At 33.7% G+C, this 19,092-nt stretch overlaps 2 protein-coding genes across 2 annotated transcripts; one reads left to right on the top strand and one right to left on the bottom strand.

The window, feature by feature from the left end:
* Positions 1-4,666: 4,666 nt before the first annotated feature.
* LOC11426682 (probable serine/threonine-protein kinase PBL8) lies at positions 4,667-8,017 on the top strand. Its single transcript, XM_003623646.4, has 6 exons — positions 4,667-4,889; positions 5,010-5,377; positions 5,459-5,594; positions 6,183-6,319; positions 6,413-6,536; positions 7,116-8,017. Exons 1-6 carry the CDS (start codon positions 4,838-4,840, stop codon positions 7,610-7,612), a joined length of 1,314 nt encoding a protein of 437 aa, XP_003623694.1. The 5' UTR covers positions 4,667-4,837; the 3' UTR covers positions 7,613-8,017.
* Positions 8,018-8,866: 849 nt separating this feature from the next.
* LOC11430081 (ethanolamine-phosphate cytidylyltransferase) lies at positions 8,867-17,135 on the bottom strand. The gene is made up of 9 exons (XM_003623647.4): positions 16,718-17,135; positions 15,670-15,905; positions 15,275-15,462; positions 13,862-13,933; positions 12,992-13,059; positions 12,330-12,450; positions 11,668-11,733; positions 11,432-11,554; positions 8,867-9,316 (listed from the first exon to the last, which is right to left on the bottom strand). Exons 1-9 carry the CDS (start codon positions 17,038-17,040, stop codon positions 9,245-9,247), a joined length of 1,269 nt encoding a protein of 422 aa, XP_003623695.2. The 5' UTR covers positions 17,041-17,135; the 3' UTR covers positions 8,867-9,244.
* Positions 17,136-19,092: the final 1,957 nt, after the last annotated feature.

A 19,092-nucleotide genomic window follows, 5' to 3' on the forward strand; every position in this document is an offset into this window, starting at 1 on the left:
AAATATATTACCTCATGAGTCCAGTCTCCTAGACAAAGTATCAATGAGGGGTAGCCAGATACACTTATGTCTAGGATTCGCCCCTACAAGAAGACCAAGATATTTAAAAGGCAATTGTCCCACAATACAATGGAGAAACCGCACCGCCACACCCAAAAACTCACTACTAACATTGATCCTAAAAACATTGCTCTTGGAAAAATTTATCTTTAACCCTGACGCAAGCTCAAAGCACCTCAGGATAGTTTTGAGGGACCACAGATTTTTCATAGTAGGTTCCCTTAAGAAAAGAGTATCATCAACATACTGTAGAGGAGAAACCGAGAGGCCAGAGTTCCCTATCTTAAAGCCAGAGTACAGATTTCTATCCTCGACACTCTTAATAGCACCACTTAGACCCTCGACAACCAAGAGAAACAAGAAATGAGCTAACGAGTCCCCCTGCTTCAACCCTCTATGAATATTGACCTCCTATGTTGGACTACCATTAAACAGGACAAAGAGATTACTACAGAGAACACAAGCTCTAATCCAGCTACACCATCTAGCCCCAAAACACATTCTCCTCATCATATAATCTAGAAAACTCTAGCTGGCCGAGTCATAGGCCTTTTCAAAATCAACTTTGAAAATCAGGCACTCTCTCCTAGATTTTCTAGCTAAATCAATGATCTCATTAACTGCCACCACCCCATCCACTAGCTGCCACCCTTTAATGAAGGTTGATTGGTTCGCTGAGATTAACTGATCCATCACTTTGGCCAATCTCCCTACCAACACCTTAGCAATCAATTTATAGAGGGGTCCCAAGAGAGATATAGGTTTGAAGTCCCCCATAGATTGAGGAGAGTCCACTTTGGGGGTGAATGATATTGTTGAAGCAGAAACGTGTTGTTCTTGATGTGATTTTTTTTTAAAGTTTTTCTGGAATCTTTTTGTGTTACGTTATGAATGTTGATGAATTTGATATCAAGAGGAAGAAGAGTGGAAGGATGATCAAGAAAAATGTATTATGGTCAATTCACATTTGTCTGGTCAAGTGAGGAATATTTTCGTCATCACAATCATCTTTTTTCGAGTCAACAGGTAATTGTCCTATTCAGCCTTGTCACGTCAGCGAAAACGTGACATGTCAACAATTAATTGGGTTCAAGGATCAAAAGTCAAGTGATTAATATTTGCATGGCAAAATTTAGAGGATTAGCAAATTCACGGACGAAAACTCAAGTGACACCTATTTACAGGGACTAAGCATATAAATAAGCCAAAAAACTTTGTATTGTTAATTTGGTCTAACATGAGTTAGTTAGTCTAAGAATGTCTTCGGTTCGGCGTCAAGTTAGTTAGTGAAAGTTATTTATTATAGCTTCTCTTTTTTCATACTCCCTCCGTATCAAAATATAAGCAAAATTCACTTTTTAGGTTCATTCATCATTAAATGAATGAACCTAAAAAGTGAATTTTGCTTATATTTTGATACGGAGGGAGTAGCTAGTATCTATTGAGACGTGTGTTTGCAACATACACAATCAAACCGAGCATGTCATAGTTATGTTTGATTTTAGTTTCTCACATACCCTCTCTACTTAAAGTATTCTTATTTGAGACGCTTTGACCATTAAATATGACACTTCTCTTGATCGAGATTCAAACATTGGTTCATCACGTTGTAGAAGTCAAACCTCTTTTTCTAAACTTAACCTCTATTGGTATGGTTAACCTAATTAAACTTATTCAATAATTTTTTTTCTTTCAAAAAAAAATTAGAACTTATGTCGGTCCAAAATACAACTATGAACATACTATTGTGAAGAAAAAAAAAATAGACAATCATAGTTTATTACAGACTTGCTACGCTAGCATCATCCATTATGGCAGTAGGTCTTTGTTTTAGAGATGATGCTGGTCAATTCTTACATGCTCCAATAGTTTGGTCTCCTTGCAAAGTTTTAGTACTTGAGGCAGAAGATATATTGGTATCTCAGTCACTAAAAATATCAGTGGACAGTGGTGGAGGCTATCAATTTATTTTTATTTTTTTCTGATAAAAATATCTCAATTTAAGACTAATACTTTAAAGCTCTCTGACATTTACAAATCTATTTATTACTAGTATTAAAGAACCAGTGGAACTGGGGAAATAATTACTCAATGTCCATTTTACATACATATTCTGATTTTAAAGCTGTATTATTTAGGAGCAAGTCAATAAGTTAGATTTCTCATCATCTAACTAAAGCATCCTTGTCTTATATTAGTTCCCACGGTATCTTTAATTTACCAGTGTACCTCTGGTCCTTAATAATAAATAAGTTGATCACATGTTGCTTCTATTCATAAAATAAGGCATAGTTTAAAGACGTCCTATCTAGCTAATATATACCGCCAAAAGGTAAAACTAATTTACGAGCGCACAACTACGATCCACAACGTCAAAAAAAAAAAAAAAAAACTACGATCCAAAAAAATTATTATTATTTAACACTTTTCTTTAATGTAGTATTTAAGTTAAGTTGCAAAATAATAGTGGAAGTCACGTGCAACACGTAGACTTTATAAAAAAAACTTTTATCATTTTTCTTTAACTTTTCGTTTTCCATTTATGCGTAAAGAACTCGAATATAAACATCCTCTTTATTGTTAACCAGTACTTCCATCTCTAATTATAAGCATCTTTTAGTAAAAAAAGTGTATGTATACGTTATCTTTCGAATTAATATTATTGGTTTGTTTTAAAATAGAAAAAGTAAACTAGATAAATTTATACATAAAAGATGATTTAATTATAATTACACAAAAAATATACACATTAATTCTACCACAATTTTTAATACTTCATCAAGTCTTATACATAAAAGACAATTGAGTTAATAAAAATTGATGTATTTGAATCAAATATATCTGTTGGCTAAACTTATATTTTAAGTCAAACTAGACGCTACTATTTTTGGCTTTAGGTTTTTCAGCACATTTTTTCGAAAAAAAATCTTTAACAAGTGTTTTTCCCGAAAAAAAGTGTTTCTTTTATGAATTTTTTTTTTTTGAGGGAGTTTCTTTTATGAACTTAGCAGGCGCTCTTAGAACATGTGTCAAAAAGACCATTACCATTTACTAAAAAAAACCATTATCAGATTATATAAAATTAATTTTGAGTTACTAAATTTTTACACCAACAACTAATCACATGCCACTCTTTGCATGCCTTTTGAGTTAGATTTAATTAATATTAAATGAACATCATTATCCAACAATTATAGTTCATTGATAGCGAAAATTTTACAATGTTAAACCGTTAGTGCAATTGTGCAAATGAATAATTTCACCATTCCCTTTAAAAAATGAATAGTTTCACTTTAAGGTGAATAACACGTAAATTCGAGTTCAAACTCTATGCATGTATACATAATATAATATTGGGTTAATGGTGCTTTGCCCTCTGTAATATAGGTCATTTTTTGTTTTCCCTCCTGTAATTTTTTTTTTTTTTTATTTATCTCTTGTAATTTTATTTTTTTAGGAATACCCCCTAATAGGTCATAAAAAAAACGACTTAATTTTTTTTTTTTGCAGAATTTTTTTGTTTTTTTATGACCTATTAGGAGGGTATTCAAAAAAAAATAAATTTACAGGGGGTAAATCAAAAAAATTATTTTACAGGGGAAAAACAAAAAATAACCTATATTACAGGGGGGTAAAACACCATTAACCCTACAATATTCATACCAGTTAAGATATGTTCATGCAGACTTGTAAATTATATCTTATTAATTTTAATAGGCCCATTTTCGATTAACGTATTTTTGAGTTTATGCAAAACAATAAGCTTTTTTGTATCAGACATAAGTTGTCGATGTAGTTTATGAAAAAACTATTTATGAAAATACAACTTTTGTTATTAAACACATATGAGTTGACTTTTTTTTTTTGGACAGAGTTGACTTAAAAACTTATTTATTTGTATAAATTATTTTTGATGAGTTTAAAAGTAAGTCTATTCAAACAAACATGGTGTATAGATAATGATATTTGTATAACTGATTACCTTTTTAACAACATTCTTCTTCTTCTCCCTTTTAACTTGTCAAAAACACTTGATCCAAATAATGAAGGGAAAAAAGTCGTAAATTTTTTTAAAAAAAAATACATGTATTAATTGCAATTTAAATCTTACTATTTCCATATCATATATACGTTCGATCAGATATTTAATAGTTGTTATGAACAATGCATAATATACGTAAGGTTTTGAGTTTTGCCCTCTTTTGTACCAAAATATATATATATGTAAGGTTCGGAGTTCGAAATGGTTGAAATAACACCGTCAAAATTTAAAATAAAGAGACCAATTTCGCAAAGTAGTTAAATATACTACTACCTCCGTCCCTAATTATAAGGTCCTTTTGAAAAAATAACGTGAATTAAGATAGTTGATATTTGTATTAAATATGTTTGTAGTTACTATTGTTTTTACAATTTTATCCTTTAAGAAAGAGGGTTGGCTTATGTTTTCAACATTCTATTTATTGCTGATTGAAGAAAAAAATATATAATAAATAGAGACATGTATGTAAAAAAATAATTAATGTAGTTAGAAATATAAAAGGTGTCTTATAAAAAATAAAACTTAGGGTGTTATAATTAGGGACGGAGGTATTACATATTAAAGTGGAGTGAGTGAGCTGAAAAGAATTACTGGAAAAGAAAGAAGAAAAAGGCAAAGAAGTGAGTAAAGAAAGAATGAAAATCTGTGATCCTCGTGCATACCAACAACATCATCCCCTCCACTTCAACCACTCCTCCTCCGACGTCGTTTCATCCTCTTCCTCCTCTTGAATGAATGGGCAACTGCGGTACTAGAGAAGAATCCGCCGTCGTTTCCAATGCTCAAGGTCTCAGATCTATCTACTCCTTCATCAAATTCAAACTCAAATTCAAATTCAACTCAAATTCATTCCAATTTCATCACTGTAACTAACTCTAACTAACTCACATTGTTTTCTGTTACACAGTTCAGCATCTACCTGCCGGAGCTAGAAACCAAACCTCCCTTTCCGGCACCGGCGAGAGGAAAAACAGCAGTCTACGTCATCATCTAACCGATTCTGCATCAGATCTAAGCGAGACTTGTTCAACGCCGCGGTGGAACAACGCGAACAATAACAATACGCTTTTATACACTCATGTTATAGCTTTCACGCTCTATGAGCTTGAAACTATAACGAAGAGTTTTCGTGCTGATTATATTCTTGGTGAAGGAGGGTTTGGTACTGTTTATAAAGGCTACATTGATGAGAATGTTAGAGTTGGACTTAAATCGCTTCCGGTTGCGGTTAAAGTTTTGAATAAAGAAGGTCTTCAAGGACATAGAGAGTGGCTTGTAAGTTTTAGTGATTTTGTGAAGTTTTGTTGTTGTGATTTTTGTGAATTTTTTTGTTGAATTTTCGTTTGTTTGGTGTAGACGGAGGTGAATTTTCTTGGGCAGTTAAGGCATCCGAATCTTGTCAAGTTGATTGGTTATTGCTGTGAAGATGATCATAGGCTGCTTGTTTATGAGTTTATGTTTCGAGGGAGTTTGGAGAATCATTTATTCCGAAGTATGCTTGATTTTCTTTTGTTTTGTTTAATGATTTTTGAGAATTTGTTGGGAATTGAATTGAATGGATTTGGATCTGAGTGATGAGGATTTTGTAGCAGTGTTGTCAAATAGTGGTATAATGTAGCGGAATTTCAACAAAAAACTATTGTCAAATTATTGCTATATTAGCACTGCAGTGTAGTGGAATTTGAACAAACTACACTGATTCTTAGGTGATTGACTTCCAGGGAGAGTAATGTATTAATGAATGACCAGTTGAGTTGAAATGTATTGTAAATGGTGTTGTTTTCATGAGTGTTTTAGTTGTTCATGTTAGATTTGAAGGTAGTGTTTCATGAGATAGAATAAGATTTTCTCCTTAAGTGGACTTTAGGTTGCATTTGTTCTATATGGGTTAAACATGCTATTAATTGATTATGCATGACAATGCTTATGAAGTTTCTAATTCAAGTGATTTGCGTGTTTTTTTTCTAATCTAGATATGATCATTGTTGTTGTACTAGTTAAGTAACTAACAGTTTTTCTAGTTTTTTAATGTGTTTTTCAAATTTCAACTCATTGATATGAACTTTTCTGAGGTTTCCAGAAGCAACTGTTCCTTTAACATGGGCTACAAGAATGATGATTGCACTTGGTGCTGCAAAAGGACTTGCTTTTCTCCATAATGCTGAAAGGCCAGTAATTTATCGTGACTTCAAGACGTCTAATATATTGTTGGACTCTGTAAGTTTCTGGTATATTGAAGTTTAGAGCTGTGAAACGAAGTATTTTTTTTATATTTCTTTTACTTACTTTGTGTTGCTTTTGGCTCTACAGGACTATACAGCCAAGCTTTCTGATTTTGGGTTGGCTAAAGCAGGGCCTCAAGGCGATGAAACCCATGTATCCACCCGAGTCATGGGTACATACGGCTATGCTGCCCCAGAATATGTAATGACTGGTATGATCTCAGTGTTCCAAACATGCTCAATTTGTAAATAAATGAAAAAAATTGTCTGAAATCATGGATACCTTGAAGTTGGTCTTATTCATTGTGTGTTGTGATTTGAGATGGAGGCTAATGCATCTTAATAATCATGAAGTAATTCATATAATACGAGACTGACTGACAGTTCATAGACTGTAATAAGATTGATTAAATTTCTAGTATCAAATGTTTCTATCTCTTTACAGGCCAATCCCATTTTTTGTTTCCCGACCTTTAATCTTGCAATTTGTTTTGTTAACATGACTAAAAGAATTCTTAAAATAAAATATGATTTCCTCAAATTTAATTTTCAAATCAATTTCCTGTTCCATGGTCTTTCCTAGTGTATGTTTTGTGCTAAACAATAAGCATTTTTACACTGTACTGTCACATAGTTTACAGTTCAAGCTGGATATGTTTGTTTACATGTACCCATTAAGCATGTCGGATAACATAGTTATTATGGCTTTCATGGTGCATGTGCTCTCTTGTGCATATGTTTTAGTATGAATGGTATGCACATCTAAATTTGGCATATTTGAAATTGGTCAGGTCACCTAACAGCTAGGAGTGATGTATATAGCTTCGGGGTTGTTCTTTTGGAGCTTTTAACAGGAAGGAAGTCCGTTGACAAAACCAGACCGGGTAAGGAACAAAGTTTGGTAGATTGGGCACGTCCAAAGCTCAATGATAAGCGAAAGCTCCTACAAATAATCGATCCAAGATTGGAAAATCAATATTCAGTGAGGGCAGCACAGAAAGCATGTAGTCTGGCTTACTACTGTTTGAGTCAAAATCCCAAAGCAAGGCCGCTAATGAGTGATGTAGTCGAGACATTAGAACCCTTACAAAGTTCTAGTGTTGGTGCAGACGAAGTCTCATTATCAGGATCAAATAGTGGGAGTAGCGGTCCTTTTGCTATGAATAAAATCTCTGACTACCGGATGCGTCACAAGTTTTCAAACAACGTTGGTCCAGGTGCAACTTGTCGGTCTCCAAACCCAAATTGCTCACCAGGTGGTGCTCCTGCAGCATTACGGGTCAGATGATAATTTCATGCTATGAATCTCCATCTGGTGTGCTACTTGTCAAAAAATAGTATTTTCTGTTAAAAATGCGGGTTTCACCCTTGTAGTTGTTGCTTTGTAAATGATATATTATGGTGACAAGAAGCCCTAGTTGATGATTTTTGTATCAATGTTTGGTATTCTGTTAATTTTGGTGGGAATTATTGTTTGCTGAAATTTCTGTGTAGTTGTAATCATGGTGGCATCAGAACTAATATGGTTCCACACAAAAGGTGCATAAGCCTGAAAGTCTATTGGTTTTTTTGATTGTTAGGTAGACTGGGTGTGCAAGAGTCTTGTACTCTTGTCATGTTTTAACAATCTTATACCCATTTAGATTGACTGAATTATGCTCTGCTTTTTTCAAGTGTCTATCTGTTTTTTAAATATTGAAGGATCCTTTTTAAGTTTTGTACAGTTTTTTTTCCACTTTGAAATAGCCAAAACAATTGATTTGTGTCAAAAGAATAATGTTTCTTTTTTAAGAATTATTTCTTCAACATCACCATATTGGAGATCTCTCATAATAATTTGTCATTAAACACTGTTTGACGGTACAAACAATGATTTATAACAGTTTTAATGTCTTTTTTCCATAGGCACGGCAACAGTTTTAATGCTCGTGAGTAATAGAATTACAAATTTAATATAATCTCAAAGGTCAATAAATGGTCTACATACAACACTGAATCACTTTGATAAAAGATTTATGCTAGACCAACACTTTAAAATCGGGTCAAGATCTTCTCAATTTCTCAAAGTAATGAAGATCCCATTTTTTTAGATAGACACAAGTAGAATATTGAAAATATTTTAAAAAGTGAGTCTCACTTGTATCTCTCATAAATTGAGCTATCCATTTCTTTGAGAAACGAAAACGATCTCAACTTGAAATATCAACGATCAATGTCTGAAGCTCATTGCTATCAATATTTTCGAGTAAAACAGTGACCTAATAGATGTTGATTCAATAAGAAAAATGAAAATGAGTTTAATCAAGGCACTCATTCGTACTTAGCTTTATTAGCTACCATTCAAATCACCGTCTCACTCAGTAGTACAAAGATAAACTTCTACTTCTAACAGAATACTGAGTTGCCATTAGAGTAATCATACAATTTTTAAATGTTGATCCCACAATAATGTGCATCCTTGTAAAATTTGTCATCAAACAATAACATTTAATCAGACCGACGAATGTAATTTTCGAAAAAGCAATAATACACTAGCATGATATACTAAAAAAATAGTAGAAATAACAATAATACTAATATGGATAGTGACAATCTTGTTTGACTTGAAGCATAAGCTGATCATTTTTGTTCACTAGTATGATCTATCACTCAAACTAAATGATAATAGCTAAGATAGCAACAATTTTTATCTGATAAAACTTACATATTCATAAGGTTAAAATCAGTTTAATAAATTATAAATCAGAGGCGCGAACCACGAGGCCCAACTCGTGCTCATGGCTGAACAAAACTGTCATCTTCTCCACAAACAAAAATATAAAAACAACTAAAAAGACATAGATAAGATAGATAAATATGGAGTGTGTGAAATCCTGGTGGTGACCCCCCAATGTTTATGTCTCCAAATGAAAGACATGAATCAGTCTCCAGACACGTGAGTCTTGCTCTCATAGTATTTTTTCTCACTTTCACCCTTCTTCTCATTGCGTTTCTGCATGCAAACAAAGAGTAAAAAGCAAGAAACAAAGTGTGAGACAATAACAAAGAGACAAAATTGCAGACACACACATGTGTTCATGATGAAAATGAGAAATTCTAGACATGTATTTCCAAGCTTCATGCACATGGTGCAAAGGAGGTGCAACCTAATGGGGAGTAATGAGCCTAAGATCTTGCAAAAAGGTCTTTTTGGTTGGAGAAAACAATTTCAATATTCATTTTCTAATTTTTAAATCAAATTTGTTTAAGAGAAAATGGGCCATGCACAGTCAGTGTAATTTTTTTTACACCGACAACCAATCACAGCTCGCCAACACAACAACTGCTTTTATTTAAAAACTGTCAAACGTGATGTCGCAAATTGAAGAGTTGTGATTGGATGTTAGAGTGCATATATATTAATCTCACTTTTTTTAAAAAAAAAAGTAAAATAAAAACAAAATAGTAGTTTTGTAATTAGGAATTAAAACAGAAAAGATTTTATAAGAACATATACCAAATCTCTCTAGGAAAAAAGTACAATGGTTGAAAAGGTAAACATAATGTGTGCCAAGGAAAGTGAGGACATAACATTCCCAATAAAGATGAAAACCACACTCCACAAGGGAAAACTCTTGGTCTTGGTAATTGTGAAAGTGATATACTATCACACCACCTTCCATTTAATATGAACACTTCATAGTTGAAAGTGATATACTAACTACAACACCTACTAACACTTCACACAAATCAAAATCTATGTGAAAAAAGAAGCATTTTACATGAAACCAGCAACACACGGGAACAAGCAGGAAAGAGGGACAGTTGACATTGCAAATATAAAAAATAATTGATCCAGCTCCTCTATAGTATCAACCATTGATGAAGAAATCAACAATTTAAATTATATCTACATGCATAACTAATTATGAATGTGATGAAATATTAACCATTGATTTTCTGACTTTTCTAACTACTCACTTCGAATGAGCCAAATCCAAAAATAATATATATTAGCATAGAAAGAAACATTCTTGTTTAGTTTCCAGCCTATACATTCTTACCACAAGCACACAGCATATAATATCATAGTCATATTTATACAGAAAGTGGGAAAAAAGACTACTAATAGGATTCCAACTCCAGTCGCAACAATCTCTTAATCAACTGCTCCATCATCATCTCCAAGCAAATTAGCCAACTGCCTCATTATCAAGTTGAAGCAAGTTGGCTAACCGTAGTTAACTAAATGTATTAGCACAATTTAGCGGAGATGATGAAGAAGAGTCAAACCTTATCCCACTAGATGGATTTAGCTACATATATATTGATGTTATTGAGCTCTAACCTAACTTTTCACTAAAAACATTTAAATTAAAATCTTCTTTACGAAGATCAACTGCTTCAGTCTTCCATCATTCTATTCAATCCTACTCTATCACTTTTCTCACAAACGCCTCAATAAGTGCCACTCCAACATCTTGATGACAAATCTCACACAAGGTACTTATAAAAAAGAGGAATGCTAGCAACACTCACTTTTGAGCACTCTCTCTAACACTCACCCTCTCATTGGATAAAATCAATGTATGTCCCACCACTTTGTGTGGGTTCAATTTTTAAAGTGTAGACCCACAATGATTTAAACCAATAAGAGAGTGAGTGTTAGAGAGAGTGCTCAAAAGAGAGTGTTGCTAGCATTCCTCTATAAAAAATCTCAATTAAGAAAAGAAGCAGAGTCTTCAACATTAAAACGAGATATATAGAGCTCTTTGAGTGAAAATGTGTTGGCTTGGCACATAAGAATTTTAATTTTATTAGAATTATAATAACTAGTTAATTCAAACAAGAGCAATGATATTTCAAACACAGAATTTCGACACTGTATAGTCAACACCGTATGAAATACATGTCTATTTAGTGTTTCTGGGTCCTGGGGTTAGAGAAAAAATGATTAAAAAAGCCAAAATTGTATCAAATATGGTGTCTGTGTTTGAAAAACATTTGTAAATTCAAAATGATTATGATAAAAACTATGTTAACATTCTAAAAGTATCAGAGACAGTGACAAGCTCGAGAATCCAACGGTATGAACAAACCAAACAAAAATGAAAAGGTATGATTGTACCTGGTATGCCTCGTGATTTGATACAATCCTCCTAATTATTGTAGTGGTTGTTATATCTAAAGGACTATCTAAAATTTGGAAGATGCCCAGGCTAATGGGAACGGCATATGGATTTGATTGTTCCTGTACGAAAATTAATGTCAATAACAATTAATAAGGAAGAAAATCTCTAAATGCAGAACAAAATTAACACCCTCTAGCATGAAAAGCACTAATCATAAATACATCAAATTTACCTTCTGAAAATCAGTATTCTCTGCAGTTGTTCCATGAACAACTAATGAGATGTTAAATGTCGTGATCTGCATTCAAATAATTTAAACTATGAGTAACATCAGAACAATCCACGACTCAACAATTCATTAATAGAAGAATTCAAAGCAGCTTGTTTGAGAGGAACATGTTCCAATTGAATCAACCAGTAAAAAAGGGCAACCCGGTGTACCAAAGCTCCCGCATACGCAGGGTCCGGGAAGGGGTCCCACCATTTGGTGTATTGTACGCAGCCTTCCCGTGACCTTCTAGTCACATGAATCAACCAGTAAATTGTCACAAAATCTTATTGGCACTTAAGAAAAACCAGTTTTCGCTACATTTCTTAACAGCAACAATCTATCCAACTATTTGGGGTCAGGTACATTGCTGCATTGATCACTTAAAAAATAATCTAATTTAAGAATTCTAAAACCGGAACAACTTAAAAGAGTGGTTTCATGTGATAATTCTTATGTAATTTAAAGATTTAGAATATCAAAATAACCTTTGCTTTAATTAGTAATATTTCCATTACATATCATAACAAATAATATTAATAAAAGCTCAAAAATGTTTATAGCAATCGAAAAGAAACATCATATACAAATAACATAAAAAATAAACAAGCAAAAATTAGACTGACCATATCCTTAGACACTTCCCATGGTGCACCAATTATAACCTCATCCACATAGCGACATGCTAACACACTTAGACTTCTTTCATGAAGACTCATGATGGGACGATGCAATCCCCTAGTTGCACTGCAAAGCAAAAAAAAAAAAAAAAAATCAAACGTTGTCACCTTGTGCACTATATAAACATTAACAATTATAGATAGATGCTCATATTATGGTAAATAGAGTTTGTGTTAATTTTAAGAAGTTTCTTGTCCATCACTCTTAAGTTGTGTATTTCAACAGAAGCTTTCTTAAGCACGTTCAACAACTGTGAAATCCTATTCTTCTCAGTACTATTTCCCCCCGGTTTATAGGATTAAGAGTGATATATCTCATGCTTCCATAATTACGATACAAGTTATCTTTTTCTGTGTTTCTTATTTTATATTAGAGTTTGTGTTGATTCTAAGAAGTTTGATATGGTAAAAAATGGTCAATTGTGTTACTTTAATATTGATGCATGTGGTGTGTGTGTTCACATAGCCAGTACAACACTGTCCAACAATAATTCCATCGCAGATTTTTGACATGCTTCCATACACTTTTGATAACAACGATACCAAGTACAATATATTATATTTCAACATAAAAGGTAGGAAAAGGCATAGATGTAAACGTTTGCAACCTGACTGTCTGGTCCGTGTGTATTCCAACAAGAAGAAAATCTCCACGATCCCTGGCAAGCCTCAAGATCTATATCAAATTAAGAACAGTTAATAAAAGGTATAATATCCAGCTACACATCCATTTAAACAAATCTGATGGTAGCAGAAGCATGGAGGCAAAAATAAATATGACACTCTAGTACAATAAGGAAAAATAAAAGGCTTTCGAAGAGTTTCTTTTAAAAGAAAAGGTATTTTTTTTCTTCATAGAATTATTTGGAACTAAAGCTCTAAGTCAAAGACCTATAGGTTAGCACCAGCAATAAATAATTGGGTCTTATTTGGATATGGTCACGCAGGCTCAAGAGCTGTTGCGATCTGATTTCCATTCCTCTCCAACAGGGATGCTTGAGTAACCCTGAAGTCCTTGTGAAGAACGGCATCTATCAAAGGACAGCACATTAATTGAAGCTCCCAGAAATGTACGGTCTAGAGAGTATAAGATGTTCACATCAGGCAACTAAAATATGCAATGTTATAGCAACCTACAGTTGCACCTTGGCTTACCCTCCTTTCAAACTCATCTGATAACCAAAACAGTTTATTTTCTATTGCCAGAGATAACAATCTGGCAAATGGCAACAGACTATTGAATAAGAACGCGATTGGTTAGCTTATATTCTACTCTCACTACAGACCTAGCATTTGAGAAACAAGGTGCATGTTTGGATTAGCTTACTTTGCATCAAAACAGCTTACTGTCATCATGTTAACGAGAGAACTTTGGACCAAAATATAATACTTTTAGGTAATGATCGGACAGAACAAAAATACTATAGGATATGCTATGAATTATTAAGCAATTATACTATAAAGTATGCAAGCAATACCTCTACATGTCCAGCATGAAAGAGATCAAAAGCGCCATCTATGTATACAATCCGCGCATCAGGTCCTGGACTCTGGAACAGCAAGCATGTGTAGATTATCACGTGATATGAAGAAATTACTGAAATACACATAATTCTAATTTGGAGAAAAATGTCACACCATCTCTAAGTAGCAAGAAATCAATATATTTGTGTATGCAATGGAGAGAAATAAATCAACCATGAAAGTTCAATCACAGGTGTAAAAAAAGGAGACTGGCTAGATAAGTCATTCATGTCTCACAGCAAGCAAATCTTGCAACTGTGTAATTCTTTTTACGGTTTTTCATGAATGTTACTGCTTTAACAATTACAGTAAGTGATCATAACAAGTTCAGATCAACCCAAGAACCCAGAGAAAAGATATACCCAAGAAATGAATTTCCGGATGGTTAAGTATGTTGCATTGATTACTTTTGTAAATCACACATCCCCCATTCAGATGTTTTCCTAATTCTCATAATCAGATCTGATGCATACACCATAGGTAACTAAAAGGAAATGCGCAATAGTTACATGATTCACTTTCCCAAACCCTATGCCATATATGTTTGAGTAAAGTGATCCTTTTTCGAAATGTCTTGTGCCTTGGAGTTGGAGCCAGTAGAAGCAAGTTGCTTAATCCTATTACAAATCAGCAGCTTAGCCAATGAAACATACCTAAGAAATGAATTTTCAGAGGTTTGAGTAAGCTGCATTCATCGCGAGGTTTATAATTGTATCCATTCTGCTGTTCTCCAAATTTCTATAACCTGATTCCATACTGTATTAGTTAACTATACTTTATTGTCATCCTTTCAAAACAAACTCTACCTGTATACCTTGGCACTTGGTTAAACCTTGAATCGTTCCCTTCACTACCCACCAACAATATACAATCAACACCTATTATCATTTGCTACCAACTTAATTCCCCACATCAATCCCTAGCAATATGGCTAAATATGGGGAGGGTTGAGTAGCTCAACTGGTTTGAGCAAGGGTTAAAAGGATAAAATACTAACATTTGCCAATTCAAAAAAAAACATAGCTAAATTTTTCTATTTCCTAAGGCCAAGGCTTCTCTCTGTCAGCTTAGTTTCTAGCAACATGATCTTGCTCTAAGACTCAAGTCCCTATAAATAACAAGTTCATAAAACAAGCCGGACGAAATCTTCTCACGTGATACAATTGACAAGGGCATAAGACATAATGAACTTGTCAATGGTAAATGCCCAAATAACCATCCAATTGACCAATATCATGATGTGAAACATACACAATTCAAGCATCACAAAGATTAAAGGATGCAAAGCAAGCATAATTTAGGTAAAGAAGTCAGTAACAAGCTTATATGCGGTCGTAAATCAGAATGAAGATTTTACATACACATACCCTCCCGTTTGAGAACTGAACAATTCTACGAGATGTAGGCAGAAAATGAGATACACGAGTTCCACTAGCAACAACACCACCATCTTCAAACTTCTGCTGACCCCGGCCATTGCTGAACTGTCTTTGTAAAGAAGAATGATTATGAGTGTCGGCAATATTCCTTTCTCTTACACAGAGAAGCATTCGACCTGCACATGAAAATTTTGTATAACATTAGTTATACACTTTTTAATGTATTCTGAAGCAACTCTATCATAGCAAAGCACCTCTATGCAATAATTTATGAAAACTCCATACAACAACGACAAACAAAGCTGAATAGCACAAATACCAAATAATGAAATGTTACTTCATTTGAAAGTAAGCATAGCATGATAAGTGATAACACTACTAACCCACAATATCAGTGCTGGAAACTCCTTCCGTGCGCTTAATCTGTTTATAGCGGCCAGCCTTTTTGGCATGAGCATAAGCATCAGTTCCATCAGGAAGAACACAAGGATCGTCCCCATGAATAATGTAATCTATATTATACTCATCGAAAAGCTTCTTCATGAATTCCTCAGTAATGGCATATGGAGCTTCAGGAATAACCTCATCAACCCATTTCACAGCATTCACCATAATCAACCTGTCACACACATCGCCATAATCAACATCTCAGAAATACCAAACAAACAAATCAAAATAACCACATCAAAATCACAAAATAAAACAAATATACCAATTCAGAAATGAGTTCAACTTTGATACACTCACTATCAGGGTAAAATGTGTTATACTGTCAGCAAATCACAATCAATCATATGTTACGCTTACAATATACAACAACAACAACAACCAAGCCTTATCGCACTAAGTAGGGTCGGCTACATGAATCAAATTATGCCATAATGTTCTATCATAAAACATATTTCGGTCCAGCTCATTAATCTCTAAATCTTTCTTAATAGTTTTTCTAGGACTTCCTCTATCTCTAGTGATCTGAATATCCTCCATCTGATCTACTCTCCTAAGTACAAAATCTACAGATCTTTCTACATGTTCAAACCACCTAAGCCTATTTTCCACCATCTATTCTACTATAGGTGTTACCTCAACTCTCTCTAATATTGTCGTTTCTAATCCTATCACATCTATAGTTGAAGGATAAACTTTTCATTTCGTATCGCATAAAACACATGAGGTTTTTCTTTGTTTCAACCACTGAGCTTAAATTCGATGATTTGCATCTGCTTCTACGATTAAATCCATCATAAATTCATTTAAACAAATACCATACATGCCATGTAAGTACAATCAATTTAAAAGATGAAAAGCACATCAAAACTATATAAATAATACAATTTATTAATTAAAAAAAAAAACAGCTTTTTATCCAAAAACAGAAATGATTAATTAAATATAAGAAACAACAAAAAAGAAAGAAATAAAAAATTGAACCTTTCATGTAAAGGGGTAACAGGAGGACCCTTATTAGCAATAATTTCATCATCACTAACAACACCAACAATCAATTGATCACCAAGAGCACGAGCTTGACGCAAAGCATTACAATGGCCATAATGCATCATATCAAAACAACCATCCATATAAACACGAATCGGTTTTTTATTCCTTCTTCTACCATTTTTTCCCCACAACCCAAATGGCCCAGAAGATGAATAAAAACCTAATACTGATACACCAACGATTATAACTCCGACCACCCACTTCACCGCCGCATAAGATTCAACACTACTAGTGATACCCCCCATTTTGTTCATTCACCGATGAGTTTTCTTCCTCATTCGAAGGGAATAAACGTGAGAAATATTCGGTTTTGTTTGGATTGGATGCTGAATTGAATTGATGAATGAAGGAATAAGAAAAAGGAAAAGGAGAATTTTTATTTCCTTTTCAGGTTATTATTGTTGAGTGAAAAAAAATAGAAATGGACCATAGATACAGACATCGTTGTTGAGACATCCAGACCACACAGGCAGCCCATCGTTTTTTCTATGTAGTAGTCTGTCTCACATGTCGGCCCAAAAAAGCATTGTTGTTGATTTTTTTTTTTATACATGTAAAAAACTTTGTTTTCAATTTGAATTTACTGAGTGTTTTTAACCTAGTGATTCGACTCAGGTGGTCAATGAGTTTTACTAAATCATGAATTGTTCAAGAGTTGGATAATTTTTGGTGTGACTTTATGATCGAACTATTGATTATTAAAGCACAATTTTCCCTAAGGAATCAGATGGTTAACACAAAAAATGTTTCTTTCATATTTTTTTAGGTGGATAGACGAAATAATAATAGTCATCGAAAACTCACACACAACTGAAGGAATTGAGGCTTCATAGCGTCCAGGGCCGGCCCATAGCCCGTCGAGGCTGGGCGACGACACCGGGCCTCCAATTTTTTGGGGCTCAATTTTTTTTTTTTATATGTAAGCCACGAAAATAATGGTTATATATCTATTAAAAGCGAACTAATTTAATATGTATAGCTTGCTTTAGTGGTGTGGCCACTTTTTGATGAGTGTAAGGTCATGTGTTCAAGACCCACAAAAGTGTGATTTTTAATATTTTTTTTTTAAATAACTTATTTATTTTTTTGGGGCCCAGATTTTTTTTTTTTGCATCCCTTATAAAATTAAAACCGGGCCTATGAATTTGTTAAGACGGCCCTGATAGCGTCTAACCTAACAATTTAGACGTATTTGACCGTTGTGCTAGAATTTGTGGACAAAAATGTTTCTTTTCTAACAAGGAAATGTTGACAAGTTAGTGATGATGTTAGTTTTCAGTGGTCAAATATTAGACCTCTTTCTTTAAATTTGTTGATGCCTTTTACCTCACAAACCGAACTACCTACTCGAGTGTGTGTTGTGTTTCATTATATGTGTTTGCTTAAACATCTTAGTTCAACATATGTTCATTTCCTTTCAAAAACATATGTTTATAAGTTATTTGTCAGAGGGTTGTTGGTAATCTGTTTGAGTTGGCGGTCGGTTAATTTATCATTCCTTAAGAGATGGGTTTGATCTTTATAGGCTCGTCTATGGTTTTATAAGATCATTGCGGCCCTTTACATATCACTTTCTTTTGCAATTTGGTTTTATACCCCCACATTGAGTTTGCCGAGTTGTATTTATGGTATGTATTCGTCTACAACGCATTTGGGTTTATTAATTTACTAGATTTTTGTCAAGTTGTATTTTTATACCATTTTTTGTTAATTCTTGTTGTAATACCCTTTTATGACAAATTATATAGTTTCTGGGTCATGTGTATGCCTCAAGGTTTTTTGTACTTCTTTTGAATTTAATATATTTTCCTTTGCTTAAAAAATTGATAGTTAAATTTTAGTAGTTAAAGTTTGGTAGTTCTTTTCATAATTTGTCATGAAAAGTTTGTTAAAACCATCTGAAAAATGAGAGAAGTAACACTTTGGTGGATGATGGTAATTGTTTGGGCTAGACTCTAATATGGACACTCGTACTAAGCAATGTATGATCACATTTGTTTTCTTTTGAAACCTTGAAGACGGCAAAGATAAGTAGATAACAACTCGGTTGTCTAACTCAAAAACAACATGCTTAAAACCATTATTATGAACAAGTTAGAACACAATAAGCACTTGCAGAACACAATAAGCACTTGCTTCTGGGCATGGCAATAATACCCGTATCCGTGGGAAACCGACTATACCAACCCCAATTTGATGGGTTTTTCTCGCTTTGATTGGGTTTGGGTATGGGTTTGGGTTTTCCCTTATTTCAAAACATGGGTATGGGACGGGTAACGGGGTTATATGCACCAACCCCGAACTCA

Source organism: Medicago truncatula, chromosome 7 (assembly GCF_003473485.1).
Source record: "Medicago truncatula cultivar Jemalong A17 chromosome 7, MtrunA17r5.0-ANR, whole genome shotgun sequence".
NCBI lineage: Eukaryota > Viridiplantae > Streptophyta > Magnoliopsida > Fabales > Fabaceae > Medicago > Medicago truncatula.

What these genes read in the sequence shown, in the direction of transcription:
- LOC11426682 (XM_003623646.4), top strand. Translation starts at nt 4,838, where the DNA reads ATGGGCAACTGCGGTACTAGAGAAGAATCCGCCGTCGTTTCCAATGCT. An exon ending in CGTCGTTTCCAATGCTCAAG is followed by an intron (nt 4,890 to 5,009) that starts GTCTCAGATCTA and finishes TCTGTTACACAG; the next exon opens with TTCAGCATCTACCTGCCGGA. An exon ending in CTAATATATTGTTGGACTCT is followed by an intron (nt 6,320 to 6,412) that starts GTAAGTTTCTGG and finishes TTGGCTCTACAG; the next exon opens with GACTATACAGCCAAGCTTTC.
- LOC11430081 (XM_003623647.4), bottom strand. Translation starts at nt 17,040, where the DNA reads ATGAACAAAATGGGGGGTATCACTAGTAGTGTTGAATCTTATGCGGCG. An exon ending in TTCATGCTGGACATGTAGAG is followed by an intron (nt 13,060 to 13,861) that starts GTATTGCTTGCA and finishes AATTTGATATAG; the next exon opens with ATCTTGAGGCTTGCCAGGGA. An exon ending in GGGAAGTGTCTAAGGATATG is followed by an intron (nt 11,734 to 12,329) that starts GTCAGTCTAATT and finishes ATTTGAATGCAG; the next exon opens with ATCACGACATTTAACATCTC.